Raw genomic sequence first — 26,550 nt, 5'->3', positions numbered from 1 at the left:
AATTGTGGGATATAGATATATTCTGTAACTGCAACTTTATCTCACAGTTGTGGCTTTAAAGTCTCACAAGGATGTATAAAAAGAAGTCGTCATTACCTTATTTTTACAGTCTTGAGGTTATGAGGTTAAATTATGTGAATAAGGTAGTCTCAAGTTGTTATGTGAGCATGCTATGGGCTATGAGGCATTATTCAGTCAAAAACGCAATTCTCAACAGATCACTATAGTTTCCATTTAGCTCTTGGGCGCATTTGGATTTTGGAATTCATGCAAATCAGAGTTGAAAGGAATAAATAATGTTAAAGATAACAAAGCCTGTGCAACACATAAAACAGACATTTATTACAAACATCACAATTCAGAAAATGAAAGATTCTTAATTCAATCATACTCTCTTATCTTTGGGAGCGTTGGAGATTTTAGTCTCTGTAACTGCTTCAGAAAGTTCACATTTAGCGTCAGCAGCATTAGGACACTGATATGTGCATTAACCATGGCAGAAAACACATGACATTTCCCCAAACCTCATTTAAGGGATTCTCACTCAATTCTATCATTTTACCTAACGTAATTTGGCTTCATTTATTTCTAAATGGACTTGCATCATATATCAATAAAAAAATACTATTTAACAATAAAAAAAAAAAAAATCACAGTGTCTTGATTCATCAAGACGTTTTGCAATCATATTTATAATGTGGGGCAATCAACCCAGAACAGATTCAAGTACAATCAAGTTGAGGGAGCCGAATAATGGGTTTTCTGAGGCAGGCATGAACATTTAGAGGAAACAAAGTGGTTAAGACATTGCTGCCTTTCTTGCTGAGACTTTAACTCGGAATAAAAAAAAAAAAAATCACATATATATTTAACACATCTGAACAGAGACACACAGCAGACCAGAGCTTGAGGGGAGAGACTCAAAGACAGATCAGTATGTAATGGATGCATTTGCTCCATATTTTATCGGTTCCTGGAAATGCCAATTAAAAATTCCCAGAAGCCATTAAACCTCCTGGCTTCTTCTAAAGCCCTCGGATTGGGGCATCCTTGGAGTGCAACAGTGTAGTTTATTCTCTCTCTTTCTCTACTTTCTCTCTCTTCTTCCCTCCAGTTGTAAGGAGGTTCTACTCCATCCGCCAAAGGTCCACGCTGCCATGTCCAATCCTGAGACAGCATCATGATTTGATTGGTCAGGTTGATCTCTCAGACAGAGGGGACTGGACAGGATGGAAGCTTGAAGGGGATAGTCCACATCTAGGGTTGGTAAGCTGATGTCAGGACACATGGGAAATGAGTCTGACTCTTGTCTGGATGTCTTGGCGACACAGTGGGCACGTTTCCAGCTGTAAGGCACACTCCATGCAAATCCCACTGAAGACATGACAGAGAAGCAGAAGATGACTAAATTGTTCAGCACAAAGAGATGATGTAACCGTAATCAACAATAGGTTTAAATACCCCATGGAGGGACATATTATTAGGGATGCACAGTACCATTATTTCATTGCACATGCTCACTTCTTTTATTTTTAGATTTTTCCCATTCATTTTTTCAACAGGGATTTAAAAAGTCTTTGTTAAAAGATTTATACAGTAAGCCATGAACCAAAATCAATTCCCCTAAAGAAAATGAATGGGATTTTTACTTCCAGAACCCAACTGTTGCACTTTGTAGGCTTCTTATGTCACAGTTAATGAACAATGATTTGCTACTTGCCACTGTGAAATACAATATAACAATAAATATAATGTTACTATGAGATTAATTCATAACACACTGCAATGAAATTCTTAACAGTTGTATTATCTTACTTTGCACATTTTGGCTTAATACATAAGAGTGAAATATAGTATAAAAATGTCAATTGTGTTTCAAATGTCTTAATGCTCAAAGCATATTGAAAATGCAAAGTCGGCAACACCGAAGCTCCAAAAATATCAAAGAAAAATTTATTTATAAAAAATTCGCATAGAGTGTATTGCTGTTGCTTGCTCTTTCTGTTAATGCTCAAAGCAGCAATTGTTATTATGTACTCCAATTCATCCAAGCACATCAATCCTGCTTTCTCGAGCCTCCATCACATCCCTTTCCCCATAAACCCAGTGTTGTAAACACTGACTCTCTATGTTGAACTTTGTACCTGTGCAAACAGGGTCTCAGTTCAGTGTCTGCCATCTGGTCACAACAGAGGGTGCAGCAGTTATCTCTGATGCTAACCTGCTTGAGCAAAGCCAGGCGCCTGTGTCTGAAATAATAGACAGAGAAAGAACAATTTTATGTGCATGAATGGTATGAATCACTTGCTTTAGGATAACTAATGCATTACTCACATCCACATAAGTCACTGATGCTTGGATACATTGGTACAGAAATCTAATAAACGGTGCAAACCTGGGCAGAATGATTTTCTCGTCTGATGCAAGTGAGGCAAACTCATTAAATGTGTTGAATTTGATGGAGGGGGGATGGCGGAAGGGCTTGGCTCCGAAGTTGAACTCACACTGTTGGTAGGACATAAAACTGGCTGCAGCAAAGAAGCCAGACCTAAGACAAGGAACAGCATGTGTCAAAAAGCTCCATAAACATTTTTTTGCATTTGTTTTATGGTGGAGGAAGTGAGCTTTGCTTACGTGGCGGAGGAGAACACCTGCTTCTCAGGAGGCAGCTGGTGTCCGTTTAGATAGAAAATCATCTGCTTTTTACTGAGGTCCAGCAGGAAGCCTATGGCATCACCTTGAAAGCCCAGTGAACACTTATTACAAAACGTTTTTCCCAAAATGATGAAATACACTAAATGTAGGACATCATCACATAACTGAAGAACTTGGGTGCTGAACAGGATGCTCTGCACAAACCTTCTTTCCAGCAGGGGTGGGAGTGAGGTTTACTGCGAGCGTTGTACCAGATCAGCTGCCTGCAGCCATCATACGCACATGAGTACTCATCATCTCCAATCCCATAACCCTCCTGTACAAACAAACATGTTCTCACTACTGAAATTCAAGTTGCTTCATATAAACACTGTACACTTCGTGCAAATATAAGAACATACAACTAAAATAAAACAAAGCCTAATTATCCAAACCAGAAACACACATGGTTAAGAAACTTGCTGTCCTTGGTTGCCCAGCCAATTTGCATGACGCCAGAGGTGATGACTGTGACTTCATAGTACCAAACCCCCGAATCCACACAGAACGTACAGCGGACGCTCTCAAATGATGACGCGTCACATCGTGCCTAATGAGAAAAAAGACCGATCACATTAGACATCACTTTGTAAGATTGAGGGATACACTAATCACAATTTGTTTGTTAATGATAGTTACAATCAGCTATTTTTCCACAATAGATAAAAATGTTAAGGCATGCTTAGAGCTTCATGAGTTGCATGTGAACCATTCACAGAAGTATGAAAAGATGTTTTGTTTATAGAGTGGCCTAACTGGAAGTGAAACTGGTCCTTATCAGTAAGCCTACACAGAATACTGTAGATTTCCACAGAATCAGAACCGTCATCTTTCATATCTCTACAACATTCCTTGTGCCTTGTGTGTATATTTATTTGGTTTTCATTTATTTCCTTATTCGCATTTTGAAAGAGCTTTAAATAAATGTCTTCTATCTTCCAATAAGAGTGTAGTTCAGTTCTGTTGAATACGTCTTGCAGTATATAAACCCAATTAGCAGAATTTTACCCAGAGTTACAATAATGCTTTGTCTCTCACCTCCAGTCCAGTAGGAGAGATCTTGAGATATTCGCTGACATCATTACTGTTCAGCATGGCGTTGATGTTGCTTAAATTGACCTTCTCATAGGTAAACTGGCGCCCCTCTTTAATGACTACAGGCCAAAGAGTGACCAAAGATAAAATTATCAGTGAGACACAACGTACAAGTTTAAATATTAAATACTAAATATTAATACTACATGCTCCAATGCAGTGAAAGATACTCACAGAGGTTATCAAGACTCCACTGGGCACAAAAGCCCACTTGACGCTTCAGGTAGTCTGGATGATCTGCCCAGCACTCCAGAACAGACAGACGGTCACTAATACACGATTCCGACACTGTTAACTTGTTCTCACCTGAGATAAAGACAGGTTCATTAAAGTACCTTTCTGAGAAGCTCCTGATTGAACATTTTGAACTGAGACCAGTTAGACTTACTTGTTTGAGAGAACTTCTCTAAAGCGATGAGAGCAAACAACATTACAGTGGGATGGGCCTCAGAACTCTAGAAGAACAACAAGACTGCTTTAATGCAATTGCTCTTGCAAACCCAAAGGCTATTTCACAGCTTAGTTTCCATAAAGGGGAGGAAGCTTTGTATTATGAATGTTAGAGTATATCTATGTAGCAATTTGAACAATCACTTCAAACGAGGAAGAAAAATCCTGTTTTCCAATATGTGACCCCTTTAAGAACTAATGAGTTAGTCAGTATGTTTAATAAAACCACTCAACATTCTTACCAAACTCTCAAGTAAATACTCCAGAGTTCCAGGGCTGAGAAGCGCAATGCTCGCTGGACCTGTAGACAAGAGTAAAAAGATGAAGTACTCCAGTATTAACCAAATGATTCCTTTGGGCAATGTATTTGACCTTAAAAACAGAAGCACGTATCTTAAAACTGAGAGAACTGGACAGTGAGTGTGTGTGTGTGTGTGTGTGTGTGTGTGTTGCAGCCTCAGCAGAGCTGTCAAATCACAGGTCACTGTGGGAGCCTGCAGCATGCTCAGGCATGACAGGCCTTCACAGACAGCAAACTCAGCTCTCTAGCTTTGGAGGAAAAGACTAGTGCAAATATGATGTAAAATGAGATGCAACAGATCTCAGATTGATTTAAAAAAATAATACAAATCCTAAAATGTAATGCTGCAAGCCTTTTACCCACACTGACACTGTCACTATGGGTAAAAGGCTTGCAGCATTGCTTCAATAAATGCAGTGCGCGTGTGTGCATATCCCTTACCAGCCAGTTTCTCAGCCAGACAGCCCAGGACTGCTGTGGTGTTGCGGTGTTTGGCTGGGATGAGGGCATCCTGACGCGCCACAGCAGCACTCAGATTCAACATGTCTGACAACTTCTGCAGAGCATCCTGACAATACAAACTCTTCATCAATGATTGAATTTTTTAATGGGTCTGAAAATAAATGCACTCAACCAGAAACTAACACACACAGAACAACTGCTCTTTCACCTTAGTATCAGCTGCACTTCCTCAAAATGCAAACAAGGCAATAATATCCTTTTACTCATACCAATATATATTTTTGTTACAAGGTTGTTACTGTCACTTTTGATCAATTTATTGTATACTTACTGAAAAAAAGAATTAATTTCTAAGTATAAAAAATCTTAATGACTTTAAACTTCAGTGTATTTTAAAGTAACAATTAGTGCTGTCAAAATTAGTGCGTTAAAGCAGGCGATACATTTTTTCAGTTTAACGCATTAAAATTAGGCAGCAGCTATTTGCACTAAGTGCAAATAGCAATGGATTCTATTTACAACAAGTGAAAATAGCAGTATTTTTTAAAGATATGCTATTTACACTATGTTAAAATAGCAAGATTTTCTGCTATTTATACTACTTATTGCAAATAGTGGCAATTATCTGCACCTCAGTATTGTAGTACATTATAAAACAGTTTGCAATAATAACGTATTGAGTGTAAATTCTAGTTTTAATTCAAATTATTAAATGGATGCCACCTTATTGGGACAATAAAGCCCTGCCTACCCCTACCCTAACCCTAACCCTACCCGATAGTCTTATTTTCATTTTCATTCATTTTTATTTCAAATAAATGCCTTTCTGATGCAATATGAGATTTGAAAAGGGAGAAAAAAAGTTCGGCAAAAGGCGGCTCGAACTCTGGTCGATCGCGTCAAAAAGCATGCGACTTACCATCTAGACCACTGAAACTGATCCTAGACTACCGTCTTTTTTTAGTGTTGACTAACTCAATCACACGTTAGTGGACGGAGTTAGTATAAATAGCCTTTGCCAACAAGATGGGCTATTTGCACTTTGTGTAAATAGACACTCCGTTAAAATTATTTAACGCCGTTGATGCAGGGGCGGAGCCTGGGGTTGGCCACCCCACTCATAATTGCTACTTCGGTCTCTTTTTTTCTTGACAAGAAGTGCATTTATTCAGTTGCAGAACGTCTTTATGACTACATCAAACCGGAGACGTTTCAGACGTGCACTCCAGCTTCACTTCAGCCCCAGGCGCGAGTCAAACAAACGGGGAAACGGTACTGTACTCGTAACTCACGCTCTTCAACTGCATGCACAAAGGCGCTGGCGCGCGCTGTACCCTTTATCATATCAAATCGTTAAAGAAACTACAACCATGCAATGTCGTGGTCAGTTGTATGTAATGTAATATGTTATGAGTCACATTTAAGAACATGTCTCTGAAATGGTTTTCAAAACTGTCCTGGAGCAGCCCAGCACTGTCTCCCTCCTCTAACACACCCGATTCAACTCGTCAGTTCATTAGTAGAGACTGAAATGGGTCAGGAAAGGTAAAGAGAGTTGTGAGAAAATATGATGGGTGTCAGTTCCCCGTCACGTTCAGCAGCGGCAGCTCTTAAAGAAATAGTAGCCAAAAACAACCTAAAATCCAGCTGCTGTGATGTTTGTTCATCAGGAACAAAAGAAAAAAAAGAGGAAATCAATAACTTTTATAGCTTTAAGGATTCATTTAGAATTTAGTGTTTGCTAACTTTATTCAATTTCTGTTTACTTCTGCTGAGGGGCACAGGTAGCTAAATATGACATTTATTATAGGTTAATGGGTTTGTGTGAAGATTGTTATAAGTTCACTTAAATTAGAAGTTATCTTTAAAGTCTAATAAATGTTAAAACTGATAGCTCTTAATTATAATCTAATGTTGAATAGCTATAGTCAATGGTTACATATTAGGGGAAAAAATTTTTTATAGGGAAATCAGGCTTTCAATCATTAAAAAAAAGATGCCATTAAACAAATATTAAAAAAATATACTGTCTTTATGTTGTTTGTACATTAATTTGAAGATTGAATGTGAAATTATTGCAATATAAAAGTATATTTAAAAACTTTAATGTTAGGTGGGATTAATCGCGATTAATTAAAAAAATGTGCGATTAATTAGTTCTTTTTTTTATCGATTGACAGCACTAGTAACATAGTTACTTCATGGATAATTTAGTGAATTAAATGCTTTACAAAACAAAAATACTTCATATAATTTTTCTATATTTGGAATGTGATGGACCCAAACTAAAAGAGGACATAAGAAATGAACAATAGATCTTGCATCAGTACAAAAAGTCGACGCAGTTGCATAACATCATAAAACCTTAACCTTGAATCTTAATGCTCAGTTAAGCACGATGCTGTCTGAAGTTATAAACTATAAACAGAAATGTTAAACCATTTTTTCCCTTATCAACATAAAATGGAAAAAATAACTGTTTCAGTTATTTGAGGGGGATATCACTCAAAAGCAGCATAAATCCAAATACTGGGGAAATGTTGTGGTCTCATTTTCAAAGTGCTAGCAAAAATGCAGCTGCATTACTGTCCATTAGCAAAAACAGGGGTGGAAAAATAATTTGGTAGTCAATGTTGTGTGGTAATGTACGTGAACTCACTTTGGTGGGCAAAGGGCATTCATCCAGTAAGAGGGTTATTACGGCCGGTCCTAGTGGGTCATCTAGAGGAATTACCCTAATTAAAGACTGCACCACTTCCAACCAGCCATCATCTACAGCGTGAGAAAAAGAGGGACAGAGGCAAAAGAGGATGGGGGAAGAACAAACACAAGTTCAGTCTATGGGACATTAGGAAATGCAGAGCCATTATTATGACAATTCATTCAAACAACATTGAAAATTATTGGTTAAACAATATGGGTTCTTCCAATGGCTAATACTAACATCTCAAGAGCAGATGGTCTATAAAAAAAGTCAATATTATATATGATGATAAACATGAACAAATTAGAAAAAAAAAAACACATTTATTTTACAGAAAACACTCAAAAACGCACATAAGTTGACGCAAACATGATTTACTAAACTCATATGCTCTTCAGGGGGTTTTGATCTCAATCTTGAAGCCAAGAGTAGTTTCCACCTGTTTACTCCTGCATGAAGCTCTTAGCAGCCACCTGACGCCACAGAGTCTCAAACCACAACATGCAGGCTCAGCTCGGAGCAACAGATGCACGTATAAATAAAATCAACAGTCACAGAGGCTTTGGCAATGGCATAAGAAGAGAGGCAGGCTGGCGACCTGCACATGACCTTGCTAAATTATGACCCCTGATTAGAGTCCAGTCCATATACAGACCCAAACAACCCCTCAACATTACAATGGATTTGCTGCAGGTAACATCCATGAGTAATTAAAAAGATATAAAGTAAATTTGTATGCAAAAAGGGCATGTAAACAAACAGCAGCGCACTGCCCTTGCAAACTGGCAAAAGCAGTGTAGCTTTTACTCACTATCATACACAGTGTTTGTTCCTGCAGTCTTGAGGCTCTGAGGGACTTTAAAGCTGCAGCTGAGCCGCAACCCACTCACTTCAGTCACTGCAACAGAACGGAGTGACGGCATGACAATGGCAGCGCAGGGCACGAGCCAAACTTCAAAAGCAGCCGTCACTAATACCCACAGAGCTTCCACAGCTTCCGCTGTTAGATTAACATCCTAATAACTTAATCAGTAGCCAGGGGGTCACAACAAGCTGCACTTGTTCCCCTGATGGAAAAAACAAGCCTGGAACTAGAGAGTCAAGGTTTGGCTGGTTCACTTTGGATAATAACTACATTGTTTCTCCACTGACAGACATTCAAAAGTAGCTACTCATTCTGACTAAATAAAACTCAACAATGAATGTTCTGTGCTTTATATTCGAGTAGATGAAGACGACACCATTTAATGTCACAGCTCATGCACACGCCTGGAGCAAGGAGAAAGTAATAAAGCTGGTGTGAGCTTGTTGTGACTGCACACATTCTCGTCGTGCCATCAGTATTGTCATTCTCCTGTGGTTCCAGATCATTTGGGTCATATTTACGACTCAAGTGATCCATTCAAAACAAATCTATATGGCTCATTTATACGAAGCAAAAATGGCAACATCCAAGCCAGTTAGTTTCAAGCATCTGTGATTTCAAACATTGAGATGAAATTTCATCCCAATCATGAAAAGACCAACCATAAGATGAATAGCGATCCAATCACCTCAGGAGGTGGTAGAGATGCACAATTTGAGGAAAAAAAAATCTAATTACCATTTTTATGATAAAAATTGTGATTGCAATTTAAAATGCAATAAAAAACAAAAGAATTAAAAAAAATAAAAAACTTCAGGTTTGCTGTTCTTGTTTGCAGGGATGCAAGAATTTGCCAAAAATGCTAAGATTGTATCTCAATATGACTATAAAATAATTAGTTAAAAAAAAAATATTTTCATATTAAATACAAATACTAAACAAAATAAGATATACTACTGTTGTAATATTTCACTGTAAAATAAAAAAAAAATAGTATTTAAGAAAAAAGCAGCAATAATAAATTTATTTTACAGTTAGCATTCTTTACAATACTAATATTTGTGGCTGTCTTTAAGGCTGTCTCGAAGTTCTTCATTTTCTAATGTTAAAACAAGTGTTTATTTTAGCAGAAAACCGCAGGGAGCACTTTAGCTTCTCTTTTGTTGACAACAGCAGGTATATAAGTGCTTCTCATAACAAGTTTGGGGTGATGGTTGCCCCATATGGCATTCTCAAATTAATATTATGAGTGAGCCAGTAGATGCATAGATGAGTTTGTGTGGTGCAGAATTTACTGCAAACCAAGCAGCAGCTTGCATGTTAAAGAACACAACGGCGCACTTCACTCCGAAACACACAGTGCATATATTTATTAAATCAAAACAGACTTCGCGATTTGGTAATCCCATTATCCATTTAAACAATCACAAATAAGCCATACAAGACGTGACCTGGGTAAGTGTATATGAATCTGCATGTGCATATACTTTACTTCTTCCAATCAGAATGCCAGCATTTGAATGTTTGTGAGTCCCACAACCCAAATGTGAACAATGGAACACATGGATGACAAAAGCTTTAGAACTCTTTTATATTGGCATATAGCGCAATAGCAAATTTAAACCTTATGGAAATCACTCACCTGTCTCTGCCATCTCGTGCAGTGTGATCATGGAGTACGGAGGTTCTTGGTCACTGAAACACAAAAAGAACAAAAACAAAAGTTAAATGGCAAAAAGTAGAGCAACCTAATAGAGAAAATGTTTGCTGTGTGCCTCATAGCCAGGGTGTAAGCATCTTATTTAGTCCTTGGCTGCTCTAAACATTAGTTATGAAAGCCTAATGGTATAATGGGTGATTGTGTGACACATGACGGATTGCTATTGGAGTGCAGATTGCCGCCACCACTGCTGCTGGGGCTGTTTTGGCTTTAGGGTGTATGCATTCATTTTGCAGACTGGGTCTGCAACAGTAAATCTAAGCAGCGATAGCAAAATCCCTTGAGGTGCTCCTAGAGGGAGCCGGGCCCGATCAAAACACCACCAGAGACATTTAAGCATGGAAAATAAATTTGCCTCTATTCTGCAGTAACGCCGGTGTAGTTCATTTGTCAGTCATAAATCAGTGGTTGGTGGGTAATAGGGGTGATGTTTTTAAACCTCAGACGAGGCCAAGGAAAAGACAGCTATGAGGGTGGTCGAAAAAGAAAAAGAGAGAGTCTGAGAGGTCTAATGCCCCCAGCCATGGGTATCTGACTGCTCTGTGATTGTTGTGTAATGGTCACACAGGGATATGTTCTAGTTAAAAACACTGATTTTCTGCTCTGTACAGAACAGACCCCCCTAATATAAGGTTCTCAACCTTTTTGACTCAAAGGCCCCCCATACTGGCTAAAACATTTGCTCTAGCATAGCAATTGTGACAATATTGCTTGCCTTCAAACTTTATTAACAGAAACTGGGTGTTGATATTAAATTAAAGACAGATTGAATCTTTCATTAAAATCTTTGGTCCCACTTTATATTAGGTCGCCTAAAAAGTAAGTACAATGTACTTATTGTGATAATTTCGTATTGCAAAACACTTCTACTGCTATTGAGGTGGGATACGGGTAAGGTTAGGGACAAGTTTGGTGGTATTGGTAGGTTTAAGGGTGGGTTAAGGTGTAAGGGATGGGTCAACAATGCAATTATAAATTTAATTACAGAAATTAATTTTTTAAATATAAGTACAATGTAAAACATGTACGTACACATTAAGTGCATTGTATCAAATTATTAATTTAAATGTAAGTAGTACACCATAGGTAAGGCCACCTAATATAAAGTGTGGGGGTTAGATTTCAGTGTTTTTTATTTTATTTTATAATATGATCAAATAAGAATTACTGCCCTAACACATTAACACAATCAAGGACAAAGCTGTGTGTGTGTGTGTGTTTCATCAAAACTAGGGTTTCAGGTGAATAAAAAACGGCTGTCAAAGGATGTGGTTGAGCAACCAAAATATATTCCAGCTGTAAAAGAAAAGAAAAGAAAAGAAAAGAAAAGAAAAGAAATGCTGACACTCCCCCTTGTGCCCTTTAGATATTTTTCTTTGGAATCAAAACAAGAACAGAATATTTCATTTTCCTGTAAAACTGCATAATCTGAGATTCTTTTCAGGGATGACTATAAACTATTAAAATATACTGCAGGCCTTGCAAAGAAGACAGTGGGTTCAGAGCCACCAAATGCGATGTACACATAGAACAACTTTTCGTCCAAAGTGAACATCCATCATTAGATAGCAGTAGGCCGGCTGTGTGGGAAGGTGTAAGAACATGTGACAAAGAGGAAGAGTGACTGGCGACTCTGATATCCAGCCAAAATGTTAAAAGAAACATGAAGCTCTCTGTTATCTCAAGCTGCTGTCTTGGGCAATACATTAAGATTAAATGTGGTGCTGTGCGAACGAATGAATAAATAAATAATGGCATGCTCATTACAGAGCTCTGCCAGGCTTCGCCATAAGCTCTGCACATTTAAAGCTGCTTTATTTTAAAAGTAAAAGCTTTTGCAGACAGAGTGGCATCACTGTGGTAGACAACAATACTGGAAAAAAAAACCACAATGCAAATGGATGTTCAATAGCAAACCAATGCTTTTAGCCAAAGATGGAGAGATGTTATTGCTGACGCACAAGTAAACGGGGAACTGAAATTTATATGACGTGCATGATTCATTCCTACAGATTTAATGACAAATCTCTGCAGATCCTCATCATTAAATGTTCACTCACTTGTCAACAAGAGTCCTGATGACAGCCAGCGTGTCCAGTACCAAACCATCCACGTTTTGTTTTTTCCGACGTGGCTCGTGCGGTCCTCGACCTCGCCGGGGCGGTCGAACCGGGTCCCTGGGCCGGCTGCCTCTGGCCTCTGGGGGATCAGACACGGAGTTATCCACTCGCCTGAGCTGCCTGCGAGGGGCTGATCCCTCCTCCACGTCACTGTCCTCTCTGCACACGCAGCTGTTCCCCATGGCTCTGCCGGACGAGAGGCTGGGCCAAAACTGCACTGACTGCAGCTGTTCTACGGTGAGTCGTAGAACCCGCACGAGGCTCCTGCTGGCACAGAATGCAATCCAGGTGGCTACTATCATATCATTGGAAGGACTTTAGAGGGTGTCTTGGTACGGGTCGGGTATATGCGTCGGTCATTGTGCTACTGCAAGCCATCAGCAGCCAGACGCAGACGAGCAAAGCTGATGGTGCAGTCAACACGCATCCTACAGCCTGGGAGGTTTTCACTCCTAAAAAAACATTACGCATCAAATTATTTTCAGTGTGGACAGAAAACACGACAATGCGAACATGCAAATTGTAAATAAAATGCTAAACTAATAAATTCTTGCATGTAGCTTGTTAAAGAATCACTCAAACAGTGATATTAGTCACTGATCTTGGATTATATGCTCTAATAACACCACATGTAATATATTAGTGTTATTAATTAATATTATTGATTTAAAAGTGCATTGCTGATGTTACAATAATATCCAGGTCTTGTCTCCTGAACAATGTTTTGCTTTAAGGTATACAGCAAGGCCTTAAAAAAATTAAACATGTTTTTTTTTTGTAGTAAATTAACATTTTTTTTTTTTTGCCTGCTGGTTACCATCTGTATAAATCACAATTTCACTACAAATACCATGGTTAAACTATAGTTAGTGTAGGCAAACCATGGTTAATTTGTGGTTACCATAGTTTAACTACAGTAACCATGGTTTTTGTTTTATTTGTAGCAAAATTCTAAAACCTAACCTGAAAAAATGTGACATTAACCTAAATATAAATTCAGTTAATACTGACGTTCAATAACTTTATAAAAAGAACATGCAGTACGTATTTAAATATACATAAACTATACAAATATTATTGCGATAGGATATGCGATTCAGTAGTTGTCAGTGTTAGCAGTGGCTAACTAACAGCTAGCAAGCCAAACAACTTTGCAAAACCCCCATTTAAAACACAACAACCCACTCACACATGAATGAACACTGACTAGTGTACGCTTAACACAATCATTGACATTTACAAACCCGCTGAAAGCTTATAAACAGCACGCTGTCATTTCAGTAAATTAGCGTCAATAAACTTGACTCTCTATGGTTGCGTCTCAAACCATAGTGAGCTGCCTACGTAGGCAACATTTAAAGGGCTAGATCATCTATAAATGAAAACTCTGTCACTAAGATTTAAAACTTTAAAACTATTTTTTCTGTTAAACACAAAAAGGAGATGTTAGGTAGATGGCTGGAGACTGACAGCGTAAGCCACCGCGTACTTTCAATTTATGAATGATATTATAACTGGCTCATATAATGAAAGTCAATAGTGACTCAGGCTGTCATTTTGTCTAACGTCTCCCTATTCAAATTTTTGATACGTAAAACGCCGACTGAACCTATACCCAAAAATGCTGTTAATATAATTCCGGTAATGTTGTTTTAAAAGGTAGCACACTAGGTCTTGAAACACAGTCTCTTTTATAATTTCAGAAATTAACGTTAGCAACCATATAACTAGCCACACCTCCAAACAGATGAACAAAACGTCAGTTTAAAACCCTTCTTTAACGTGACACATACACTGACACGTCTTTTATCATTAAATAATGTGGATATACCAGACACAAGTATTTACTCACCCGGTAAAGCGGAGGATTTTAGGTAAATGCAACAGCACTGATCCGTAGGCCGAACACAAAGACTAACGTTAACGTTACACGGGAAGTGTGTGTGTGTGTGTGCTTTACTTCTCAGCGATATGATTCGTATTCTCACACACAACCACTTCAGTAATCAACATTTTGCCGATTCACACACAAAAGCAGATCCAGCCGATGTTTGACAATAAAAGTAAACGGTTGGCTGAGAGGTAAAAGCATAACGACCGGCAGGAATCAGTGTGAGATAGCTGGAGATCAATGAAAGCTCTGTGTGATGTTAGTAATGGGAAGTCCGACTCATTTCCGCGAAACGGTTCTTTTGAACAACTCGTTTCAAAGAACCGGTTCAACTAATGATTCAGCTGTTCCTTTTCGTCAGAACGTAATTGCGTCATTACGCGGTGCGTAATCCGTATCATACCGCGTGACATACACACTGAAATAGTTGTATGCACATATTACTGTTTATCACGTTTTCACATTATGTTCGATTAATAATGAAGTCTGCTGTAGACGAATTTGTTGCGTCCATGTTCAGTTTGTTGTAAACATCAGCTCATAAAAATAAAGTAATTTAGGAACGAAATATAATGTAAACAATACCAAATACTCTTTGACAATACTAAAATTCAATCGCATCACTTCGCTGAAAATGTTTTTTTCCATGTTTTAATAAAATGCTACGCATTAATACCACGTTGATATATTAATAATCAATTATGCTATTACATTAACTAAATTAAGGTATTAAATTAACATTTTTCGATTCTCTCGGCTCACTCATGCCCTAAAGATCCGATCGATCGCTTCCAACCGACTCAGTCCTATTCACGAACAACCATTCAATCGGTTTTTGTGAACCGGTTCAGTCGGTTCATTAAAAAAAAAAAAAAGATATGATTCAAAAAGAACGATTCGTTGTGTGTCGTCCCATATTTCCCTCCAGCACATGATGCTGGACCCAACCCCTCCTAGCAACCAGTAAAACAAAACAAATTCTCCTCAAGAGAGGACGTTGTGTAAACAAATTGCAAATTTTCAAGTAATAAATCCCTTGTATAACATGTCATACAGTTTTTGCTTTCGTTTTGTTTGTGCATGTGACTGGTATCTAAGGAGTCCGCTTTTGTTTTACCGATACAAATCTAGGCATTTCAGATATTGTAACTCTAATAACTTATTCATACAAGCGGGTTCAACACAAAGAAATACTCCAAACATATCCATTTGCTTTTCTATACCATATTACTTAACTGGAAATACTAAATAACTTGAATTACTAAAATTGACTGACAGAACATTGACATTACATAAAATTAACAACTAATTTAAATGTGCATTCGGCTATTACTGTCCCCCTCACTGAAAAGTTTACCCGTAAAGACATGAATTGTACTTTTGAGGAAAAAAATAAACTTTCCCATGAAAACTACATTTCCCATGAGCCAATAGTTCGTGCATAGGAACTACGTGCCTTTAGCAGCTTGTTGCTGAGGGGATCCTTTTACAGGAACACAAAACCGGACTAGGTAAATATCTGAGCGCATTTCCTTCTTGAAAGAATGATTTATTCCTCGTCTCTTTTTTCACTTCGAGCATTATTTGTCTGACATGTAAAACAAACCGATTTTAAGCTTAAATAATGTGTTTTAAACCAGTCGCCGTATAAATACCGCTGCTTTCTGATCCAATGAGTGCGATCAAAGCCTCGCACGCTCTACTTCAGATCAATATCTGAAGCTGCGTTGCTGTCTGTTGCAGAGTAGTATTGCAGTGTTTCTTGCATATATATAAAATAAAGTAACTGAACCGAGTCTCTAACCTTTCTCATCCATATTGCACATATATCATATGTGTCGTTCTATGTGTTTGTTTTGATGTTTATCACAATACTACTTCATGATTTATGTTTTTTATCCTCCACATTCCACACTGACAGTGAAAGTGTTGATAAACTATGGTTGGAGCCAGATTGATTTTTCTTTTATTAATATATTTTGCCATCTCATAGTGTTTCTAGCACCATTTATATGTAGTAAATGCATTATGTCGGATAAACATTTTTCAAATATGTCTTCGGTTTCAATAAGTTTGCTGTTTAAATAGCTAATAGGCAAGAAAATAAGCGACTTGGTTCACTGTTCAAATCCAGCACTAGGGGGCAGTGTTTACCTTTTCTTGTCAAATCTGTCAACATTGCTTAGACAAAAATTTAATTATATTCTGGATCCATTATATATCTCTTGGACTTAGAGCTTAAGTAATATTGTGCTTCACATTTACATTGGCTAGTTAGATGCATGTGTATTTCTGTTTGAAAAGGCATTGATCTTAAAGAGTTTTATGAGTCAGCGTTCATTACTTCTACTTGAATGATGGGTAAAAACTTTTTTTTAATTATTACATATTTTTATTTCTATCTCTGAACAGAATCTACTGCAGATTACTTCATGATCTACCTAAATTGTTTATCCTGATTAAATAAACAGCATTTAGGTAAGTTTTGATGTGTTAAATATATTTTTGTACATATGTGATGATTGCCACATAATAACATAAAATATGCATGCTTTATGTAGGTTCTGCCATGGCAGATGGTGTGGACCTCAGCCGAAAGTTTGTGACAGAGTCTGAATTAGACGAGAAAAGGAAAAAAAGGCAGGAAGAATGGGAGAAGGTCCGCAAGCCAGATGACCCGGAGGGTGAGACGTTCACTTTGTCTGCACCAATCAGACAAATTAACAGCAGGCTTAATGACAGACAATAGTTCCCTGATGCATTTGCCAAGTTTTGACTGTGTTTATTCTCACTCCACCACAGAGGCCCCCGAGGAGGAGTACGACTCCCGATCTCTGTACGACAGGCTACAAGAGCAGAAAGACAAGAAACAGGGAGAATATGAGGAGCAGTTCAAATTCAGTAAGCCCTCATGCTGCTTTCCTCCCATATTCATCACTTTATTTTTGTCAAAAACAGATCTTTCAGATGACACACATCGCACGGTCTCAGGGGGCTTACCTCTCCTGTCTAAATGTGACCTCATTTTGGGGTTTATCTGTCACTGTTTGCGCAAAAACATTCGTGTGCATGCACACACATGCGCTGGTGTGTGTTTGAGCATGTTGGTGGGTGTCTATGAGTGTGAACAGATGGGAGTGGTGGAGATCAAGAGCAGGTCTGTTCTTGCGGGTGCTGATGGGAGACTGGCATGATCTTAGCATCTCGGCTTCGTCTCCGTATCCCTGGTGACAAACCCACTCTCGGTCTCCCTAGCGACCATTGCTGCTCCTATTGCCGCTGATTCCAAGGGCCACATCTCTTGATCCGCAAGCATGGTGGTCATCATTTTCATGATGCTTGGTTCTGTTAGCAGTTCTTGAATCACTAATGGAGTCTTTATAATTCTGTTGTTGTGTTCCTCCACAGAGAACATGGTTAAAGGCCTGGATGAAGATGAGACCAGCTTTCTTGACGAGGTCTCCCGGAAGCAGTCTCTAATAGAGAAACACAGACGGGACGAGGAAGCTCAGGAGATAAAGGAATACAGGATATCCTTTTGCACCTTAAAGCGCACACGATATTACTGTCATGGTTCTTAAAGAATTGACAGAGAGTTTTGCTTTACGCCTGAGTCTGTCTCCACTTTCACCTTCGTTAAGCTGGTGGTGGAAGCTTCAGCTGTCAGGCGCAGTGATGGCTGGTGAAAAGTAAAGTAGAGTTCTTGTACCTTGTTAGTGTACATGTTCTCAAACAAGACAGCCCCTAGAGGAACCCGACGCACTGACGATCCATTGCTGCTTCGACAGAAATTCATGCAGGCTTGGCGAATGGCTTAGAGGTTTAGAAAACAGTCAGTCTGAATGCGTACAGTTTAAAGCAGTTTTGTAGCTAGACATTTTTGCAATGATACCTTGTCAGGCAAAACCTTTCACGTAAATAAGTTTTACTTGATAAAACAATAGAAATATTGTTCAAAATTACTGTGGAATGAATAGGAAATGAGTCAAGGTTGAACTTGAACTTCTTTAACCCTCTGGTGTTGTTCGGTCATTTTAGACCAAAAAAAAAAATGTTTGGAAAGTTTAAAAATCACTACTTCATTATAACGGTACAAAACTCAGAGATACCCCCAAAACCCAGTGGAGTTTATTCGAAAAAGCTAAATGTTCATTTAAAAAATAGCCACACTTCTGTTGTTCGCGGTCAAAAATGACTGCCAAAGAAAATGAATGGGAAATACATGTTTTTGTGTGTACAAAAAATATGTTTTTGTGTGTACAATCTGCAAATAAGCCACAATGCAGAAAAAAGTGCACAACAATGAAGGGGTGACAAACGCAATTATGCCTGAAAACACTGCTCAGTAACTAAGGAATACACAGCACTGAATATTAATGGCTATAAAGACATCTAATGGCTACACCATTGTATTAAAGATGATTTTCTTAATTTTTTTCCACAAGGTGGAATAAATCTGCCTCAATTCAGTGGACTTTAAATACTCTATTTTTAACTTAAATACTGCATTCACTGAAAAACTATATAAAATTATTTTATTTATTTGCATTTTATACAGAAAATAGTACTTAATTTATTTATGAATATAAGTTATATCTATTGAAATACACTCAAAATATTAAAGAAAATACATTATTGAAATGAAATACAGTATATTCATTTCACAAAAATAAAATGATAGCGGCAAGGCCCGTTCACACCGGGAACGCGTTCTGTGTATCATGTCAGTGTTTCCCGCGTTGAGTTGAGCGGTGGAATGCGGCAGCGCGCTGCTGAATCTCCAGCGCCACAGAAAAGAAAACATACTTAACCTGAGTTGTGATTGTGAGTTTGCAGTCTGTTCAATGTGATGCAATGTAGCCCAAAATAACGGCAAGGCACGTCGTTCTGACGAGTTGTCCTCGCGGTGTGCACGCAAACACACAGCACTACATAAAACGATTCCCGAACAAACGACTCTTTTTAGCTCGTTCTTGGATTGAATAGTTCTAAAAGATTGTTTGAACAGTCTTATGAATCCATAGATTAATTGAATCATGTTTTGTATCAGTATCATTGTGTGTGTGTGTGGTCTTGTTTTTCTATCCCTGTGGGGACTTAAACACCAACTAATGGGGACTTGTGTCAGGGTGGGGACCTAATTATAAATCATACAAAATTAGTTTTTTTAAGAATGAAAATTTTCTGTGAGGGGTAGATTTAGTTGTAGGGAGATAGAATATACAGTTTGTACAGTATAAAAACCATCACACCTATTGAGAGTCCCCACAAGGATATCCCTATGTGTGTGTGTGTGCATTATATACAATGAACTATGAAGTCAACAGGTTATACCTCATTAGCTCGATTTTGTTGCATTAAACTATGTCAAACGCTCTGCTTTTATCCATATCATAAAATTGATTTTTCATCATGGAACAGCTGACATAATCAGCAGTGGCATTTATCTTCTGCCAATCAGGTATGACTGTAGATAGAAGGTTGGAGGATGCGTTGTCGTGGCAACTGAAACCTTTCTCAGGGTTTGATAACTGCATCTAAAAGCACTGCCGAGAGCCATGATCTGCAGCATAATAGAGTAATGTGCCCTAATTCTACTGAATTTGCCTCTCGCGGAGGCACTAAACTGTCTTACCTGCAAGTGTGTCACCTTTTTAGGCCATCTGTAAGTGAAAGGAAGTAGGTTTGATTTCTGCGGTGGCTTTGGCTTTTAAGAGCGGTTGCCCTCTTTATCTGATCTTCCTCATCCGTCTGTGGGTTTTGTTCTGTTTGCATGCTGTTGAAGTTGAGGTCATATATGTTCTACCAGAAGTTACTTTAGGTTTATGAGAAAGATTCCGTTTAAAGGGAAAAACCGCATTTGTCAAGTGGCTTACCACAACAGCAGTGGCAGAAAGTTGGTTGTCATGTGTTGCTGTGAAGTTTTCTCATGGTTTAATTGTATGTCCGTGATTTCTCCTTAACCGATGAACCTCACAGCGCTCTGCAGAAACTAGCAACCACTGAGAACCAGAAGAAGGAGGCAGAGAAAAAGGCAGGACCCAAACCCTCAGAGCACAGGACCAGTCACCTGTCTCAGGCCCACCTGCTGGCTGGGGCAGTCAAACGACGCAGGTACAAAAAGCACAAACTCGCCACAATGTGTTTATTTAAATGACTATATTTGATGTATTTAAACCTATAGAAATCCAAGGCTGCATAATCTTTGTTTATAATAATTTTTGGATTCATTTTTGTCTTTGTACAGCTCGTCTCAGTCCTCAGAGGGGAGTAAAAAGCAAAAAGCAGAGGAGTCTGTCGCCGGCAATGGCAGTCAGACAGGTGAGCAGTGTAGTATAATGCTGGCTTTACATAAAGTAATTATGTAAAGTGATTTTCAGAGCATTATTAGAAATGTAATTATATGTCGTACTGTTTTAATTGCTTTTAAAATGTATCAGATTATAGTTGTTAAAAAAAAGGTAGGGAAGTGTTCATAAAAATCCCAGTGTGAAACTAATTTTTAAAAATGTTTTAGGAGTTTAATAACTAATTACAAGTTAAGACACAATGCTGTCTTTTATAGTAGAAATTTATAACTCGACTGTTTGTTAAAAAAACAAAAACACACTATGTTTTATGTACACTACACTAGTTTGGGGTTAGTAATTTTTAAGAATTTAATACTTCAGAGTTTTTTTTAATTCAACATTAATGATAAATAAATGCTGTTCTTTTAAACTTATTAAAATCCTAAAAAAATATATAATTTTATACAAAAATATTTAGCAGCACAAATGCTTTTAAAATTGATAATAACATACAGATTAAAATTGAAAACAGTCGCATATTTCTATACTTAACCAGAGAAAATGTAAAAGTAGTGTAATAGTTACCGTTAGAAACCAGGAGAAATTGCTTGGCCTTGTCATATTAACCTGCCACGTTAGATGTGAAATGCACCAGAGACTGCGTGCGCTCTATGTGCGTGTATTGTTTTGTGTTCTCAGATCAGGAGGCGGTGGAGCCCAAATCCCCCGGTGCGGGCGTGACTCGCTCGGGCGTCCTCCACCTGCCCTCCGCCGCTGTATGCGTGGGCATCCTGCCAGGGCTCGGCGCTTACTCGGGCAGCAGCGACTCAGAATCCAGCAGCGACAGCGAAGGTAGCGTGGACGAGATTGGCTCTCCCATAAAGCGCCACAGGCTCTTCAGATAGACACACTGACAGATCACACTCACTCACTATCACTCTCTCCCTCACCTGTGCTGCCCAAGGCTTGGGTGCCGCCCCCTCGCCTTCTCAGCGGTGCATTACCTAAAACGATTTAGCTCTAGGTATCCGTTATTTAAGTGTTTCACTTTTGGATAAGTCTCTTTGGTTACTTGCTTGACGTTTATTAAAGGCTATAATGTTAACTTCTATTGTGGTTGTTGATGTCTTGTGCTCTCAAAACATGACACTTCCCCCATCCTCCTCATATTACGTTCCATACAGTTTAAACCCCTGGCAGCTTAACCTGGTGACGCACCTTCCCATCTACCCACCCTTGCGGTTTCTGCAGAGCTCTAGTGGCCAAGGGGACACTGACTGACTGACTGACAGCTGTGGATCAAGAAGACATGAAACATTTAGTCCAAATCTCAGACACCATCACAGGACAAAGCAGACATTACGGGCTTGTTTCAATAAGATTAAATGCCTTGATTGAGTTTTTGTTTGTTTGACGTTTATTTTTTAAGACAAAATGCTGCAGTGCTGCTGAATGCTGGAATTTTCATGAACTCTGTCCTATAAGGATATGTGTGACTGTTCGCTGGAAAATAACCAGTGATGACAGAATGGAAAATAAAGGTGTTTCTCATGAAGTTGTGCTTTTTCTTTCTTTTTATCAGTTCTTATTAACATGAAACTGCATTTGAAACGAGTTTTAGTTCAGTAATGTGAGTTTCTGAGTGAAACTGAATATTCAGTGAATAAAAATTAATGGATTGTGAAAAATTTCCATATGAGAATGGAGCCAGGCCTGAATAATTTTGTAGTTAATTGTGGAGAATTACTCCCCTCTTAAAACGCTGAGGTTTTTTTTTTTTTTTGAGGCTGAAGGTTAATTTTGACCCTCAAAGGCATCTCTGTGTATTTTAGTCATGATTATTTTTTAAATTTAGCATTGTTTTATTTTTTAATGTATGAAGAACATTTTTTTTTTTTTTTAATAATTATGTTAATCAGCATTAATAGTTAGATTTTTAAAAGGCTGCAGTAACCTAAAACAATGCCTAAATTGTTATTTGGCTGCTGGTTAAAGGGATTCCAAAAAAAAAAAAAATCTGTCATTGCTTATTTATTCTCATGTCATTCTAAAAGCCATAAGACTTTCAATAATCTTCAAAAGAGAATTTTTTTTTAATTTATTCTCTCGGTTGTTTTTTGTACATCCATTGAAAGCCCAACCGCCCAATATTTTCACGCAGTTTATAGAGATTGAAAATATCAATCGGTTTTATTCCATGTTTTCTGAAGAGGCACGGCCGCTTTATAAGATGAACAGATTTAATTCAGATTTTATTCAACTATAAACATTGATCAATGCATGTATGCCAAACTCAGAAGCTCAGATGTCTTGCTTGATGAGCAAGAATGACATGAGGGTCAGTAAATGATGACAGATTTTTATTTTTGGGTGAACCATCCCTTTAACACTGCAAAAAAGAAGGGGGAAAAGGATTTCATGAATATTTTGTCTTGTTTTCCGTTACAAATGTCTAAAAATTCTTAAATCGAGATACATTTACTTAAGAAGGAAAATTATTTAAAGGGACCATGAACTGCCTTTTTTATTTTGTACTGTTCTGTGAGATCCACTTATACTTTTATAAAGATTTTTACATCAAAAAACATAATTTAGAAGTAAGTTATAGGCTATTTTCTGTCCTGTTTTGACCCCCTCATCAGAACGCTGTTTGAATAGGCATGGCGGATTGTAGACTCAGAAGTAAACACCCACTGCTAGGATTGGCTAACACTTGTGTACGTTTGACAGCCTACATCCTTCATAGAAGGACACTGCTGTGTTTTAGGTTAAAATGCACAAACACTGATATCAAATTATCTGTAATAACAGACAATTCAATAATGATCACGTAATGTAAACAGTTACTCACACATTAGCCCTATTCGGACGGGACTAGTTTTCTAAACTACGTTTGAGTTTCGATTCTTATCACCTGACGTCTGCGATTTTCTTGTACCAATTCGGACGGGACTAACATCTCTGTGTTTATTACAGAGGTGGGAGGGTCTGTTTTGTACATCTGGGCATTTCAGAGGTCACGCGCTCTTTATACGTGCATTGCGTGTCATTCGGATTGATTACCATTAGTATAACAGTTTTACTACAAATACCATGGTGAAGCTATATGGCTATATGGATTAGTTTTCTCAGAGGATCACCGAGTTTGCTGAAAAACAGTAGGTAATTTGCTCTGGAATTATTACAGAGGTTGTGTGAGAAAAACACAGACATGGCAGATTCGGACAGGATTAAAATCACCAAGTGCGCGTGTGAAACACACATTTCTCTGACGACCCCCTGTAAAACTAGTCCCGTCCGAATAGTGTCAGGTCCAATATTGCCGGTACATCATCATCTTTTAGTTTCAATCTTTCTGAAAATCCTGCATCAAATTGTGCCTTGTTTGTAAACGAATCCGCTGTAAAATGAAGTGAACAAAGGACCAAGTGCTTAATTAAAAATAAAGGTGATCAAATAAAGTTTATCGTTTGGTTTCTGCGTAGAACTGCGTTTGCTGCTCTCTTGTTATTTACCTACTACATGCGCGAATCGGTGGGCGGGGCTAAACAGGCAGCGATGTTGAAGCAGGCATTGATCATCTTCTGCAGAGACAGTGTTTAGCCGCACTATTACATCATAAAGTGGCACATTCAATAACCTGTCATTCTGGCAGATTGGCTTCAATATAAACTGTTTTTAGATTAAAGAGAAAGTTTTGAGTTCTGAAACTTACGGAATGTTTTTTATAGCACAATGACCTCCTATATATCAAAAGTCAAGGGAATTTTGATTTCTCGGTTTCCCTAATAAAGTGATTCTATGCTTAAAAAAGTCAAAAATAGAAAATAAAAAAAAAATATATATATATATATATATACATACAGGGGTGCACATAAGTTTTTCAGCCTGGTTCCTGGAGATTTGGTTTGGTCCTCAGAATTACATACAAATGCAATTATTTTATAGTAAACTTAAAAATAAAATGTTAATATTTTTATTATTAACATCATTATTTTTATTTTTATTTTCATCATCTTCAAACGTAAAATCAGCATGCTTTTATTTTGGCGGGTTGCCAACAAGTAAGTATTATGTGCTTCCAGGTTTAGCGCTGCTGATGGAATTGCGTCAGTGAATGAAATGTCACAGACAGTTTTGCTTTGAAAAGGGCAGCGGGTAGCCTAGATTATGCTTTCAGTTTGAATAGAAATCTTATACAGTACAGTTTAAAGTGGTAATTGTGCATTAACAGCTGTCAACCATGTCGGTACGCAAATGCGGTCAACTTATTTGCACAGGGCATTTTTAATTTTTGTCACGCATGCGGACTTGCGGACCACTTATGTGCACCCCTATATATATATATATATATATATATACAGTATCTCACAGAAGTGAGTACACCCCTCACATTTTTGTAAATATTTTATTATATCTTTTCATGTGACAACACTGAAGAAATGACACTTTGCTACAATGTAAAGTAGTGAGTGTACAGCTTGTATAACAGTGTATAGGGTTTAGGTCTGGAGACATGCTTGGCCAGTCCATCACCTTTACCCTCAGCTACTTTAGCAAGGCAGTGGTCGTCTTGGAGGTGTGTTTGGGGTCGTTATCATGTTGGAATACTGCCCTGCGGCCCAGTCTCCGAAGGGAGAGGATCATGCTCTGCTTCAGTATGTCACAGTACATGTTGGCATTCATGGTTCCCTCAATGAACTGAAGCTCCCCAGTGCCGGCAGCACTCATGACCATGATCAGACCATGACACTCCCACCACCATGCTTGAATGTAAGCAAGACACACTTGTCTTTGTACTCCTCACCTGGTTGCCGCCACACACACTTGACACCATCTGAACCAAATAAGTTTATCTTGGTCTCATCAGACCACAGGACATGGTTCCAGTAATCCATGTCCTTAGTCTGCTTGTCTTCAGCAAACTGTTTGCGGGCTTTCTTGTGCATCATCTTTAGAAGAGGCTTCCGTCTGGGACGACAGCCATGCAGACCAATTTGATGCAGTATGCGGCGTATGGTCTGAGCACTGACAGGCTGACCCCTCACCCCTTCAACCTCTGCAGCAATGATGGCAGCACTCATACGTCCATTTCCCAAACACAACCTCTGGATATGACGCTGAGCACGTGCACTCAACTTCTTTGTTCGACCATGGCGAGGCCTGTTCTGAGTGGAACCTGTCCTGTTAAACTGCTGTATGGTCTTGGCCTCCGTGCTGCAGTTCAGTTTCAGGGTCTTGGCAATCTTCTTACAGCCTACACCATCTTTATGTAGAGCAACAATTCTTTTTTTCAGATCCTCAGAGAGTTCTTTGCCATGAAGTGCCATGTTGAACTTCCAGTGACCAGTATGAGAGAGTGAGAGCGATAACACCAAATTTAACACACCTGCTCCCCATTCACACCTGAGACCTTGTAACACTAACGAGTCACATGACACCGGGGAGAGAAAATGGCTAATTGGGCCCAATTTGGACATTTTCACTTAGGGGTGTACTCACTTTTGTGGCCAATGGTTTGGACATTAATGGCTGTGTGTTGAGTTATTTTGAGGTGACAGCAAATTTACACTGTTATACAAACTGTAATCTCACTACTTAACATTGTAGCAAATTGTCATTTCTTCAGTGTTGTCACATGAAAAGATATAATAAAATATTTATAAAAATGTGAGGGATGTACTCACTTCTGTGAGATACTGTATATATATATATATATATATATATATATATATATATATATATATTTCCTTCAGTTTTCCTTATGACTTAAAATCAAAATCAAATGTAGCAAACTGCTCAAAGTGATCAATGCAAAGTGTTCTAAAAGCACAGCGTTGCTTGATCACTTGTTATTTGAAGGTGTTGTTTGTGACTCACTACCAACCTGCAGCAATTTTCACAAGTAAAGCGCTAATCAGATCTAGAGCCTCAGTTCCCAAATCAGTTTGTTTTTGC

General features: G+C 38.3%; 2 protein-coding genes across 3 annotated transcripts; one reads left to right on the top strand and one right to left on the bottom strand.

The window, feature by feature from the left end:
• Positions 1-318: 318 nt before the first annotated feature.
• rspry1 (ring finger and SPRY domain containing 1) lies at positions 319-14,744 on the bottom strand. Of its 2 annotated transcripts, none has more exons than XM_058751712.1 (15): positions 14,264-14,744; positions 12,352-12,863; positions 10,214-10,266; positions 7,662-7,774; positions 4,982-5,108; positions 4,482-4,540; positions 4,178-4,244; positions 3,964-4,095; positions 3,733-3,848; positions 3,101-3,244; positions 2,860-2,971; positions 2,635-2,737; positions 2,396-2,548; positions 2,145-2,249; positions 319-1,374 (listed from the first exon to the last, which is right to left on the bottom strand). In XM_058751712.1, exons 2-15 carry the CDS (start codon positions 12,711-12,713, stop codon positions 1,278-1,280), a joined length of 1,743 nt encoding a protein of 580 aa, XP_058607695.1. In that variant the 5' UTR covers positions 12,714-12,863; positions 14,264-14,744; the 3' UTR covers positions 319-1,277. The 2 variants fall into 2 exon arrangements, with proteins under 2 accessions (XP_058607695.1, XP_058607696.1); XM_058751713.1 differs by lacking the exon at positions 14,264-14,744 and adding an exon at positions 13,656-13,764.
• A 988-nt stretch (positions 14,745-15,732) lies between these two features.
• psme3ip1 (proteasome activator subunit 3 interacting protein 1) lies at positions 15,733-22,147 on the top strand. The gene is made up of 9 exons (XM_058751714.1): positions 15,733-15,813; positions 16,715-16,780; positions 16,864-16,986; positions 17,105-17,203; positions 17,711-17,833; positions 20,281-20,416; positions 20,550-20,623; positions 21,292-21,444; positions 21,777-22,147. Exons 3-9 carry the CDS (start codon positions 16,872-16,874, stop codon positions 21,779-21,781), a joined length of 705 nt encoding a protein of 234 aa, XP_058607697.1. The 5' UTR covers positions 15,733-15,813; positions 16,715-16,780; positions 16,864-16,871; the 3' UTR covers positions 21,782-22,147.
• Positions 22,148-26,550: the final 4,403 nt, after the last annotated feature.

Source organism: Onychostoma macrolepis, chromosome 18, assembly GCF_012432095.1.
Source record: "Onychostoma macrolepis isolate SWU-2019 chromosome 18, ASM1243209v1, whole genome shotgun sequence".
Taxonomy (NCBI): Eukaryota; Metazoa; Chordata; class Actinopteri; order Cypriniformes; family Cyprinidae; genus Onychostoma; species Onychostoma macrolepis.
The sequence above is the reverse complement of the archived record's forward strand: the minus strand, read 5'-3'. Positions and strand labels throughout refer to the sequence as shown.